This window comes from Pempheris klunzingeri, chromosome 23, assembly GCF_042242105.1.
Source record: "Pempheris klunzingeri isolate RE-2024b chromosome 23, fPemKlu1.hap1, whole genome shotgun sequence".
Taxonomy (NCBI): Eukaryota; Metazoa; Chordata; class Actinopteri; order Acropomatiformes; family Pempheridae; genus Pempheris; species Pempheris klunzingeri.
In genome coordinates, this window is record NC_092034.1 from 11,934,247 (window position 1) to 11,948,555 (window position 14,309).

At 42.0% G+C, this 14,309-nt stretch overlaps 1 protein-coding gene across 1 annotated transcript in view; it reads right to left on the reverse strand.

Annotated features, from left to right (window-relative positions):
• LOC139222527 (pyruvate carboxylase, mitochondrial-like) overlaps positions 1-14,309 on the reverse strand; it is a 274,531-nt gene that overhangs the window by 258,247 nt on the left and 1,975 nt on the right. Inside the window, exons 2-5 of the mRNA XM_070854310.1 lie at positions 5,318-5,454; positions 2,959-3,052; positions 2,283-2,373; positions 64-229 (exon numbers count right to left, since the gene is read on the reverse strand). Coding sequence (XP_070710411.1) covers positions 64-229; positions 2,283-2,373; positions 2,959-3,052; positions 5,318-5,454 — 488 coding nt within the window. The remainder of the gene's footprint in view (positions 1-63; positions 230-2,282; positions 2,374-2,958; positions 3,053-5,317; positions 5,455-14,309) is intronic.

The following is a 14,309-nucleotide window of genomic DNA, read 5'->3' on the forward strand; positions in this document are numbered from 1 at the left end:
AGCTGGTATTCATATTATGACTTCTCCTTCCTCTGAATCTACTGGTCACGTCCAGTTGCATACCTGCACTGATGGCCAGGGAACGGGCCTCCACCTTGTCGCCCATCTTGCGGACCGTTTCTGGGGACGGTCCTATGAACATCACCCCTGCGTCTGCGCAGGCCTGGGCAAAGTCTGACCGCTCAGAGAGGAAGCCGTAGCCTGGGTGGATGGCATCGACATTGTTGTCCTAAGAAGAGAGGGAGGGATACGTGGAGAAAAGGGTTATTCGTTACATTTCCGTGTGTTGTACCTGTTGTCACACAAATGTATTCACATTTAAATTCAAGTTTCCACTAACATATCTGTGGAACCCAGAGGAGGGAAATGTAGCCCAGCTAAGCAATAGGAGTTCTGTTAAATAGGGAGCCACTGCTGGGCCCCAGTTAACACTTGGCTGACTGCTGGTGAGAGAATTAAAGAGTCATCACACAGTCTAACCTGCGTGCTCCACCACACACTGTCTGCTGGCACGTGAAAAGGATGTACGAATCAGTTACAGCAAAGGGACTGAGAGCTAATGACGTATTTTATTCTAATTCTATCTGAGCTGCAATCGCCTCAATCATCATCTACTCAATGGACACCAGTATGAGACTGAGCGAGTAGACAGGCACGCATAAATGAGGGTCGGGGGGGGAAGTACTGAGAACACACACACACACTGTAGCAGACAGATACAGTAGCTCCGGAGCTTGACAGATAGAGCCATCTCTGGATCAGTATGTGCCATCTGCTCTTGGATACAAGGCTGACTATAATTACGGGCTGTCCCGTTGTTAAGGGAGCTGTTACTGGCAGGCCAGGGGAGGCAAAGAGACACACGGACACACACACACACACAAAATGTAGCGAGTGCATGCACGCAAACAGGTACACCTGCTCGCCTACTTACATGCACAGACATGAATGCAAAGAGACGTGGGTAGCAGAGGAGGATTCACACATACATTCATACAAGCACTATCCTAAAAGTGGACACACACATTTTCACATACAACACAGTCATAAAGCCACACACAGAAGGTGCTGGGAGAGAGACGGATGGTTATTTTGATCACACAGTAAGAGAGTGATACGCAGCGTGAAGAAGAGGTAAACACACACTGAATGTGAAAGAGTGAGAGCAGATAGAGACACACACACATCTTTGCTGGCATGGGGTGGCTGGGCTCCCAGATAGGCAGACGGATTTTGAGAAATGAGTTGGACGGCGGCTGCTCCCCGACTTGGCTGGCTGACCACATGCCCACGCAGAAAATTATAAACCGTGAGAGGTTGATCAGAAAAATGATAATGAACAACTGGCAGCACATCCTGGAGCGATGGAGGGTGGAAGGGATGGGGGTGGGGGTGGGGGCAGTTACAAGAAAAGGATCTGATCTAACGCAGTGATAAGTGGCAGAGAGAGGAGACGGACAGGAAGAGAGACTGAGAATGGAAGTGAAAAGGAGGGATATGTTGGTGGGAGGCAACAAGGAACAAGAGGAGGTAAAGCAGAGGTAAGGAATGGCAGACAGAGGGAAGGAAACAAGGAGGGAAGAAATGAACGGGGGGGGGGGGGGGGGGGGCATGTGTTTGAGGGATGAGCAGAGGGAAGTTGTGTCTTTTTCCTTCTGCCCAACCAAGCTAAATATAATACTGTGGGTGTACAGAATGCAGTAAAAAGGATGTGACCATCACCCATGAATGCATACTGTGTATATGTTGTCCAGAAAGCAGCCAGGGCAAGAGCTTTGTTACTGTATAGAAATGCACTGGTGGCATTTTGGTGCACAATTATAGATTCTTTAGACTCTTGAAATCCATTTTTACATTCTCGCAGATGTGATATAAAAAGGTGTACTGCAGTAATTTAGTATTGCCCATTTATAAAGACGGATGGAAAGCAAATTTAGTCTGTAGTACGAGTCGAGCTAAAAAAAAAAAAAAGCAGGATCCTGCTCTTCCCGGAATGTAATTTAGCAGCGGCTTTTTTGTGAGATCTTCCCTGCCCATGTCTCTGAAAGTCCACACCCCCAGTTTTTGCAAGCTTCAAAGCCCAAGCCGATACAACCCTAATGACATCACTAGGGACTTTACAAAGCTCCTCCAGGGCCACAGAAGTCATTAAGCATTAAAACTACTTTTGCAGGCTGAGTACTGTAATATCAACCATGATGAGGAAGGGTTATATCGCTGTTTGACTTGAGAAACAACAACAGAAGTGTGGAAAATCACATCTTGTGTCAGGTGCTCTTTACCTTGGCCACTTTGATGATGTCGGGAATATGCAGGTATGCCGCAACAGGTGGCAGGCCTTTTCCAATCAGATAAGCCTCATCTGCCTTCTGCCTGTGAAGAAAAAGCATGAATGTAAGTGGGATGGAAAGGGGGCGACAGCTAAACCGTACAAAACAGATGTGCACCAGGTCTGCAGCAATCAACGATGCTGGCTTCATGACGGCATATCTAGGATCAGTAAAGAGCAGGCACCAGAATTTATTCAAATAAAGGCCCTTAAAATACTCAGATCCAATAAGCGTTTAGGATACACAGAAAGTATAATCAAATAGAAAGATGTATTAGTCAGGGAAGCACAGCGGAACAGAAAAAGCTCACAGTGAGGCAAATTAGGATGTTTGTGCATGTAACCTGTGCAGTGCAATTACTTGGATGTTTGTATTGTCAATACAATTATACTTATGGCCCTACTTAATGCCAACAGCAAAACAAAGGACAGGCCCAAAGCGCTGGAGACGACAAAAATGCTCCCAAGCTTCCTGTAATTGCTGTTGGCTCTAATCAACTATTAGCATTTCATGGTCGATGCTCAGCAGCAGCAGCAGCCCCGCTGTTAACCAAGACATCTGCCGGTCACGCTTCCTTTACTTAAACCTATGTGGACTCACTCGGCTCTTATGTGGCAGGGTTTAGTACCTGTGCATTTGTCCAGTGTCCTGCTCAGAGTAGACGGCCACGGTTCGAATCCCCAGCTCAGTGCAAGCTCTGAACACCCGGATAGCAATCTCACCTGGAGTGAAAGAGGAAGACGTGTGAGGAACAGATGGTGAAGGAGGTGGTTATTTTACACATGTAGCAGCCATATTGTCTTTGCTACATTTTGCAACCCAGTTTCCTTTCTATCTCTTCCTTCCTCTCCTTCACTTGTACGCTCTTTATCATTTAAATGTGTCCTCATTGTGATCCATAGTTTAGCAGATTGTATGTAGTGGGAAGATGCAGTTCTCCATTTTTCATAAGCACACACTATATATGATTTTATCAACATCTTTCTGCTGAACTTCATCACACTGTGAAAAAATATCCGCAGACACCGCAACAAGTCTACTGTTTTTTTCAAGAGCTTGAGAACAGAGTGTAAAATCACGGCTTTAGACAACCAAAACACTGCCTGTCTTTATTCTTGCTGTCACTAGGGCCAAATACTTGTTTTTCAGGCAACACACATTTTAGGGGAGAAAAACTGAAAACTAGCGAAATGTGTTGTTTTTGCTTGAAGGGGAGGACAGTGTTCAAACATTTGAGGAGCATGCAAGAAAAAAAAGTGAACAATAGGAGCATAAAAATGGATGAAAATATGAGAGAGGACAGAATGGAGAGGACGAGATTGGTATGGAAAACCTGATGGATTAAATATAACGGATTTAAGGTGAGAAATCTAGAATGAAAGGTCAAAAAATACACACGGCTTAAGTGCAAAAAGAGAAAAAAAAAAAAAGGGGGCATAAGATGGAGGAGCTGGAAGGAGGTTATGAAGGATTGAGGTACCAAAAGAAACACAGTTTGACAAGTTCAACAGCATGACAAATAAGTGGAGCGGGGACGAGAAAAGTAGTGGATGGGCAAAAAAAAATAGGAAAACGAAGTACCGAGTGAAAAGAGGAGAGCTAAAAGGAATACAAAGTCAGGTGGGGCAAAAAGGAAGACAGCAAGTGGCTCAGAGGAAAATCACATCTGACACGTGCTGAGGGAGAGGAAGAGTGCAAAGCGAGGGAGGTGAGGAGATGAGGAGGTAAGAGGGGTGGAGGACAGCAGAGAGGAAAGGAGAGGAGAATGTTAGTGAAAGAGCAGAGAAGCAATGGCAAAGAGGAGATGTGATTGGTGAAGTGGAATGTGGGCTGATATGATATGATGGTCCGGTCTCCCTCTTCATCACACACTGAAGCCGAGCACGGTCCAATGCGCTCCAGTGTGATGAATGTGATCTAATGTGGTGTTGATATCGCGTCACGCCGATGCGAAGGAGAGAGATTGACGGAAAGCCCTGCTGCGTGCCAGAGTGTGTGTGTCAACGTGCGGCGGAGACCACAATCTATTTGAATCAAATTGATGGATTAAAGCAGTCAAATAGAGCCTTTATGGAAGGTTAGACATTAATGCATGCGTGCATGCATATGTGCAACAAAGACGTATCGCATGCTGCGGGAGGCCTACTGGGTGCCACATGTGTCCAGGAATTGGAATCAAGCATTTCAGATGGGTCCACCGGAACGAATATAATGGGAAGCTCTAAAAAGTAATTAGTATTTAAAGCACGAGCACATTGATTTGTCACTCAAATCCGGCACGTCAGCTGACAGAGTCACTGTAATTGCACGCGGACGGCCACTCTGGGCAGCATTAGCATTTACAGGAGGGGGTCCGCTGATTATAAGTATTAGCAGAGCACGTCGGTGATGTTTACGCTGCGTATAACTACCATGCTGCTGACTGCTTTGTGTTTAGGAAACCTTTGGACTTCTCTGTAATTATATTTCAATTCAGACCTCAACCCTAATAACGTAGAATCCACTTATGGTCTAGTATTTTAGAAAGGAAGGAACAATGTAGGGAATGTAGATACTTCCATGCTCATTTGGTTTAAGCTTTCATAACCAGTGATATTTAAATACATACATCTAATTTATGTACAGCACAGTCTTAAATTCAGCTTCCCTCTGTTGAGTCGGGGCACCTCTGTGTAAAATAGTTTATGAAACTCAATTAAAGCAAACAAAGCTAGCCTGTACAGCCACCCACATATAATGTGTGCTTAAATATTAGCACGTGCCAAGGCCAACTAAATGTTGGCCATTAAATATTAACAGTCAGAGAGTCTGTTCTTTTGCCTGAGGATGATTTTAAATGTCATAACGCTCTTTTTCTTACATTATAAATGAAACAGAATTAAAGAGTCTTTTATTTAATGGTTCTGAATCAGAATCTGAAACGAATCAGAATTGCTTGTCTTCTTCAGGGGTGAATTAGTGCTGTTAGGGTGTGGATGGGCTCTTACCTCTATTGGCCACCATGACCTTCTTGATTGGTCGATACTCGCTCTGAGGGGCGGAGTGGGCAAAGCGCGTGAGGACACACGCCCTCCTCACAGCCAACAGGCCGAGGCCTCCTTGGACTACAGCGTACCTCAGCATCCTGGGAAGAGAGGAGAGGGAGTGTGTGACATGCGCACTGTCATCATCATTTTTACAGATTCACACAAACACACATGCTTTTGTGACATGATATCCAACTAATTCTCTGTCCTAAGTGCTACAGAATATAAGAAATCCCATATATTATTTCTTCAAATAGTCAAATCCGTAAACCATTTCACCAGACATCTTTGAATCGAGATCAAACTTAACACAAATGTCTTGACCACAACCTACAGCTCATGCTTTCTTACAATCTCAGTTCATTTTCTCAGGTGAAATAAAGAGGATGCTTTAAAGATAATGATGCTTTAATAAATCTAATAACTGGCAGGCCCTATTAAGTTGTTGCCCGAAGGCTGCGTGTGCCTTTCATCCGTACGGTATTTTGCTCACAACATTTTAATTGGTGTTTGTACTGATATTTAGCAAGAATCTCAGATTATTCCAGCACTCTAGAGGGAAAAAAGCTGTATTGTGTATGAATAATTAGAGACCTTTGGCCCTGGCTTCTGTTACTATTCTTCTGTTGCTATTAAAGTTTGTGAAAAGACTGTTGAATAATCTGATACCATCTGTGAATAAGCAACACGTTAAGTTTGCTTGTGTGACGAGTCTAGAAGTTGTTATCCTGTTTAAGTCGAGGAAAATCTCTTCTCCCATCTTGAGGCTGTTGTAGTGCTCTCTCTAATACACTGATAAAGATTCTAGCTCGAAAATCAATGTTATTTTAATGACATATATTATTAAGTGGTTATGAAGTGGTCTTTATAATAAAAATACCAAAGATTGTGGATGTACAATGTACTGGGAAGGGGGTAAAAGTTCTAATGAAACTGATAAAGTGTACAGGAAAAGTCTGACATAAAGTCATAAAGCAGTGTTTCTGTAAATAGAAGGTGTGAGTCAGCCAATCAGCTGCTGCGCTTCAGAGCAGCTGCCAATCAGCTGCAGGTGTGTCTAATTAAAGGGGTGTTTCTAGTGCAACAAACAAAATGAATCTCAGACAATCTCTACGCTAAGACTATAACCACGCAAACTGCCCTCAACCTCCCCTAATAGTAGGGAAGAAACAAACACTGATATCCATCTTTCAAACGCAAACCAATTTTGTTGTTTTAGCTTGACTGAGTGACACAGAATTGTTAAAGAGTAGACAACGAGGTACCCCACAGCTCACTTGGTTTTTGAGACTTAGCTCAAGCAAAACTATCCGACTAACACTTCAAAAACTTACTCAGAGGACAAGACGCATTAACAGAAACAAACTTCTCCTTACACCCGACAATGCCATTATGGTTTGCATTTACAGTCAAGAGTCCCCTAAACAAACACACAATTACTAAAAAGATGCACCCTATTACCAATCACACACAGACAAATTCACCCCCAACCAAGTGTGAAGGGCACATAAAAGGTGCAAACAGTCAACAACTACCTCTGCTAGCTGTTAAGTGGCTCATTCACAAGGAAGGAACTGACAGCTTTACTGTTGTGAGATTGCAACAGGGGAAGCTTCTTCTTCTGGTCTGCCTACAAGGCTCCACCTCACTGACAATCCTTTGCTGCCACACTGTGGTCACACAACAGTGATGCAAGTCAATGGAGACGAAGCAGACAGGGCACCCAAACAAAGCTGATTCGTCAAGTAATATTTAATAATCTTTGGTTTGTTGCACATTAAAAATCATAATATCATGCTGTATGTCAGCTGGAAATTAATCCAAAGAGCCTGTAATCATAGTGAGTGCTCGTATCTTCTCCAAATGATCAACGTTGCATGGCAAAGGTGATCCAGACAGAAAAAAAACACCAGTTTCTTCCAAGTCTCATCATGCACAGTCACTTCCTGTTTGTTACCCGTGGTTGCAGCATTTCACCTAAAGGAGAATTACCACACATGTCCGGTATAGATTTAAAAATAATGAACTGCTGTCTATGGTACTAAGCAAACAGTCAACATACCTAACCATCATAATGACACACACAGTGGCATCTAAAGATAACTAATAGTATAGCTCAATTCACCTGCTCACCTGTGTGAAGCACTTGCCGACATATAACTTTTATTCAGTCTTTAGCCAATCCCATCATACACTGTGGACAATTTTACATGTTCAAAGACATTTAGAATTAATTACACAAACACAAACAAAACAAATCTCACTCATTTAGTCGCAAAAACCTGAAAGAAAAAGTGCCTACTATGGGTGCGCTGGTGGAAAGAATGTGGACAGACTGCTGAAAGACTATATCACACACACTGGATGGCATAAAGCATATGGGGCAATTTTTTTTTTAACTTTTTAGTTACAGACTGGTGAGGTTATATTTTATATGATTAGTTGTGATATATTGTCTTGGTAAAACCACAGAATAACTTGTGAATAAAAGCTTTTAAACAGTCAGTGAATGTCCTGAGACTGTCTGAGGACTGTATGCAGTGGCAGCTCAGGCTGAAACAGTACACTCCACCTACACACAAGCAACAGCGTCACACAATGCAACAGATACAGTTTCCCAGGGCCTGAAAGCGACAGGGAGACAACAGTGGACCAGAGAGGAACAGGACAAATAGACCAGGCAGACGGGCAAATACAGGTGTCCTGCATTAAACTTCTCCTATACAGCTGAATTACAACTTCTTCCCAGAGGAGTTTAGCTATTACTAAACCAGGTGGATAGATGTTTTACCTAAAGCTGTAATAGACAGGTCAGAAATCTTTGGCACAGTCTTACAGCCCCAACAAAGACAATTTAACTCCATCTTAAATTAACTTAACAGTTACCCTAGAATTGTAATGATATTGTATCAAAACTGTGAAGAGCTCTACTACAATCAAGCCAAACTCCTGTATCGCTGTCAAATGGAAACTAAGATTCAGTTTATTTAAAGGTGACATTTCATAGACACATGACCAATAGCCAAACATGACCAATATGTATTGATGTCAGTACATAAATGACATGTACAGATATTGAAACATTAAAATTGTACCAGCCAGCAGCCTAATGATGGGTGATTAAAGCTGTGGCCTGTCATCTAAAATGCTCTTTCAACTTCTAAAAGTTGGAAATCTACCAGACACTGCAGTCTGCATGAGAAAGAAACTTCCTGAGCTGAAATAGCACAGTGATGATGAGTGAAAAGCCAGTTATACCTTTAGTGCAATGCTAGAGTTGTTACATCCTCACTGTTATATTATAAATGCATGTTCAGAAAGAACCAAGTACACTATAGTGATCGTCTCTTTTTTGATACTATTAAGCAACAGTTCGACAGTCTAGCTCACTTCCCTCTTCCTTCCTTTCTTCACGTCTCCCTGCACTGACGGCTGAAGCCAACAATAAAATGTGCCACAGCATCTGGTTCACCGATAGTATGACTCGCATTGCCAAAATGAAATGAGGCAAGCTCAAGGATGAATTGTGGTATGAAAGGAATGTCAAACTGAGGGGACACTCAAGCTGTAGCAATACAACTTGAGTGTAATTTTGGTTTCGTGCCTCAGTGTCACACTGCTGGTTTGTCTTCTTTTCTGGCTTTAGCGAATGCCTCACAGATAAAACTGTTCTTTAGCATGGTTTAGCCTAAGAAACAAATGGTAAAGAAGGACACAGGTGTTGCCTCAATCAATGAACTAATACGTAAGTTAAGACAGAAACTAACCATTTAAAAACACCAAAGTCACACAATAACACAAGCAAACTAACCGATCAAGGCAGTGGTGGCTGAGGGCTAAAATTACTGCTTTTGTCAATGGAGCCTGGTGGCTTTGAAGCAAGCCAAGAGAACAGCTTCATGTTTTTCAGCTGCCCCTGTCCACAGCAATACATTGCTTATCACTGCCTATCAGTGACTATAGATAAATATCTCATACAACCACACTTCAAATAATCCAAACTGTCCCTTTAATCTATATCAGGAAAGTTTCACATGCAAGATTAAGTCACAGTCCACATCAGCGTCATGCATTTTTAAGCACATGACGCTGATGTGGACTGTGACTTAATCTTGCATGCTAAACTTGCAAACACTGTGACAGCTGACTGCAACCCCAAGTGCAGTAGCATTATCGTGGAGTACTGAGGAGATAGAACTTCAATGTATCAATCAATAACTATTAATCATGAAAGGCACTCTGATTGGACTGATCGTTTTATAGCTCAAAACTGACTGCGTATCAGATAAGGTTTGAACAGAGTGGCCGAAAAAGATATCTGTTAATAATTGACATGACTAAACAAACAGCCCACCTCAGATAATGACAGATAATGCACCTTCACACAGCCTCAAATATTGTGACAAACACACATAACTAGCATTAACTTTGCCCTAATTGGCTGATCATGGGCCAAATACATACACATCGTTATCTGCCGGGATTTGTGCAATAACAGATAATGCACCTTTTCATTTTTCACATAAACGTCTAATAACTCTAAGCAGGGAATCTATCATTAAAACTAGGGCTGAGAGAGAAAATGGATCACAATCAACAAAAATAGATCACACACACACACAGTAGACAAAATGACACAGAATGAATAAAATATTCATAGGTGTTACTGCTATTGTGTCCATTGTATTTCTATGGGGGAAAATAGGGGAGGGATTTACCAACAGTGACAGAAAATCCAAGTCATCCAAATAATATCGTTTTTTTCCCCCACATACACACACACAACTCTAACAAAAGAAATCTTTCAGATGGATTACAAGGCTTACACTGGGATCAGGGTTGTCCAGTAGCCTGCAAACAAAGTCAGAATACTCATGTGATCCCTGTGTTACACAGTATTTCTAAAATAACATTTATCTGATATGTAAAAGCTGGAACCATTTAGTTTCCTTAAGCCCTTTTTAACTGACCTTTAAAACGTCCCTACTGGGGCTCAGGAATGTGCCTTTAACTGAGTCTACAACTAATAAATGGGATGATTGTGAATGGGTTGTCTGCTTGTTTCAGATATGATCAATCCATCCCACTTCAAACCAGCCCCTTCAATCAGCAATTTGCTTCACTTAAAGTACAAGGAGATACTATAATATCTATTTCAAAGATTTATGTTGCTGTAATCAGTGAGAGCACCACAGCTCCCTCTGCTCCCCTGGCAACAAGGCACGGAAATCTGGCTTAAGTTATTCAGCACTAACATTTAGTTACACGAGATTCAGTCTGGACGCTCAAAACCAGTTGCAGACCCCACACTGCTGCAAATTTGTAGGTATGAATGTTCTCGGTGACACAGAAAACTCACGTTAAGCTGAGAAAAGTTGAGCAAGAAAAGTGAGAAAAGATATGTGGTGCCAACTCAGAAGGACATTATCCATCATAACACACTATATTTTGGTAGTTGGGGTACATTTAATGGCAGTACAGGCATTACTAAGTCCAACTGTTCACACTACAGTCGGTGCGTTCTGTCTGTTCACAGTTTGGGTTGTTTCTCAACGATGTATCATGTGAATCAGTGAGCAGCACACCAAAACTATTTGACACTCCTTATCACAGGCAGAACAAGACTAACTCTTCCCCACCTCAATCCTGAATGCTAATACCAGTTTCAACAAAGCTGCGACACAAAACAAAAGCTGAATTGAATTCTAGTTGGAGAGCCAAAATGGAATGGACATGTACTCCATGACCCCCCTCTCTCTCTCCATCTCTCTGTTGTCCTGTCTCCAAATCTTTATCTGTCTACGATCAAACACACAGACACACACACAGGAACAAACAAGCATAAGCACTAGTGTCTTTGCAGCAAAGTTTCTTAATAACCAAAGTGTCTGGCAGCAGAGATAGAACAAAACAAACATGCCTTGCCGCATGCATGCATGCAGCAGACACTCCTCTGTCTGAAGCTGAAAGGTCACAGGCTACTGAGGGTAACCTGTGTGTGTTGGGCAGCTTAAAAGAACAGAGGTGATTTCTGGTTCATCCATTAACTTCTTCGAGATCAAAGGTCTGCTCTGTTTTGACGCACATAGCCTCAAATATTGTGACACACAAACACACATAACTAGTATTAACTTTGCCCTAATTGGCTGATCATGGGGCAAATACATACACATCGTTATCTGCCGGGATTTGTGCAATAACAGATAACGCACCTTTTCATTTTTCACATAAACGTCTAATAACTCTAAGCAGGGAATCTATCATTAAAACTAGGGCTGGGAGAGAAAACGGATCACGATCAACAAAAATAGATTTAATTGCAGGACACCAAAATGTAGGGATTCTAACAAAAAGCTTATCAGCTTTAAAGCCAGAACAAAATGTTGTACATTGCATCCTTTCCCCCCTCACAGCTGATGGATGACACATAAAGTATCCAAATGCCAAGAATATCATCTTTTTGAGAATGCCAATAGCAGCATCATTATAATAAATTGAATTATTCTTAATTTCTCATGTAGGCCTATCACTTACTATGCAGATTTCCCCAACACTTTCTATTTTTCTTTTACTTTTGGGAGCTTTGGAACTAAATTTGTTAGTTAAACTCTGTGGATGTAAATAATGCTTTACCACACAATAAGCCTGCAGTGGGAGCCCAATAGTGGGTTGAGCTGATGAGCTGAACCCAGCAAAAAGTCGGCAAAAACAGCTGACTGTTTCATTGTCTGGTGCCTACAATAACTGGTCTCAACATGTAACGTGAGGAGGAGCTCTTGCCTGAACACGTTTGAACGGAAGATTTCCTCAACATATTCACACATAACACACACACACACACACACACACACAACCAACCAAACACACAGTTTTAGGTAGGCTGGCAGCTTAATTGTACAAAAAACTAGAGATAAAGTGAAGTCTGTCAGCATCCAAATGATTCCTGACACTCTTTTGTCATTAGATGTCGAAGACGAGTGAACAACAAAGAATGGAAAAAGGGTGTGCATTCATCCACACCCTCCATCCTTCCTTCCTTCCACCTCAGCAGTCTCCTCCTCTGTCCTACCTGCCCCCGACCTGATAGCTAGAATGGATGTCTCTGTGTGTACAAACAGATTAGGGCTCTTCAAACATAGAAGCACAGAATATTTTCCATTTGCCATTAAAGGTTTACTCCTTAATGTAAAAGTAAACAAACACATCAAGGTCTTCATATCATTTTCTTTAATTTCCTATTGAAGATTACTTAAGTCACAGCCTCTCTGAGACCATGCAATCATAGGAGTAAAAAACTATGAGCCAGATGGGTCGTCACCAGCACAAAACCGTGCAGGAGTACGAGAGAAGTTGCAAGAGAGTAATGTGTGAGATTGGCTGTGTCAGAGCAGGAGCAAGGTTACCAAGGCTGACTGTGTTCGAGTAGACAAAACAAATGCTTGTGACTGGACTAAAAAGTGGGCAGCGGCACCTTACAAGGTTGGAATATTGAGCTTGAGGAAAGGTAGATCGTGGGTTCAAGTTCACAAGCAGTCTAGGAAACTCTGCCAAAAAAGACTCTGACGGGACCTGGAAAAGCCAGACATTAGTACTGCATTCAGTTTCCTAAAATGTAGTATGTAAATGTAGTGTATTCAAAAGACTTCACACGCTCCACGTCTAATCCTAAATATAAATGAATCCAAATAAATGCTGTGTCATTTGAATGTAGCAATGTCAACAGATGCAAAACTAGGCGTATTGGTATGAATACAAATTACAATTTGTGGTACATTGACAGGACTGTTAGAGCCACATGATACTGTTGCTCTTGGCTTTCCCCGTCACTCAGCCCCTTTACCAGCTGTGTCAACATGATGCTGCAGCCCCCTGCTGCTGCAGCCTGTGCTTCTAGGATATTATATGTAGAGAAATCACACAATTTCTTACATAATTCTTCAATGATTACTTAAGTGCGCGCTGCTGTCATAGATCCCCTTTTCACAGTTTTACTGAGCTGCTGCTTGGTTCAGTAAGAGCTAGGAAATGATTTAACCTGTTATCTTTTTGATGGTCTATCACAAACTGTCAAGGACAGGGGACATTTCTTTTCTGCTTTTTTGATTTAGAATTTCTGGTTTCTAAACTGTGTAGAGTCTCTTCTCAAGAAATGTCTTCATGTTTTGTGTTTGCTTATAATAGGAGCAGCGGCGAAGGAACAAAATCACAAAAGGGAAAGTTCTCGAAAAGATAACTGTAGGGAAGAGGGTGAGAGAGAGGAAACACCCTGTGAATCCCTAAAACTGGCCAACAGGTTAATTCTGCTAAACCTTTCTCTGTAAGTACAAAAGCCTGGTTATTAGATACTTAAAGCTGGTTAGCTGGTTAGCTAACACCAGTCTGGGTAGTAACACATTACAAGTAATGCACATGAGTAGTTTTGTTAAGGGCTGAGGACTTTTCTGCACTAGCCCACACATCCTGAAGATTTTACAATGTAACAAGGTGACTCGTACTTTGAGTAATTTATTAACCGGGTACTTTTTTACTTTGCAAGTTATTGTACTTGTACTTGAGAGTACCTTGTTGAGTATGGCTTGCCAAACACTTAAACATTTATTGTGCATGTTGTGTGGTAATGTGGGCAAGGGGCTGCTAAGAGCATGAAAGCTTCACGAGTGACATATTTCTACTCATTACCGGAGCATCTTTGACCCTTATCAAAGCCTACAAGCTTATCAAGATGGAACTACTCAAGATAGACCGACTGTACATCACCTAAACACAGTCTTTATAAATCCTTCCCTTCAGAAAGCGATTTGTAGAATCAGAACGCTAGTTTATTCTCACCACAGGTCTTTGTTTACTACTGGCCTCCAGGTCTGACAGATCCCACTCTAACTCCTACACCCTCATCACAGCTACGTGCTGAATGGTGCCCTGACAACATAAGAAAGAGATGGTCCCAAGTTTC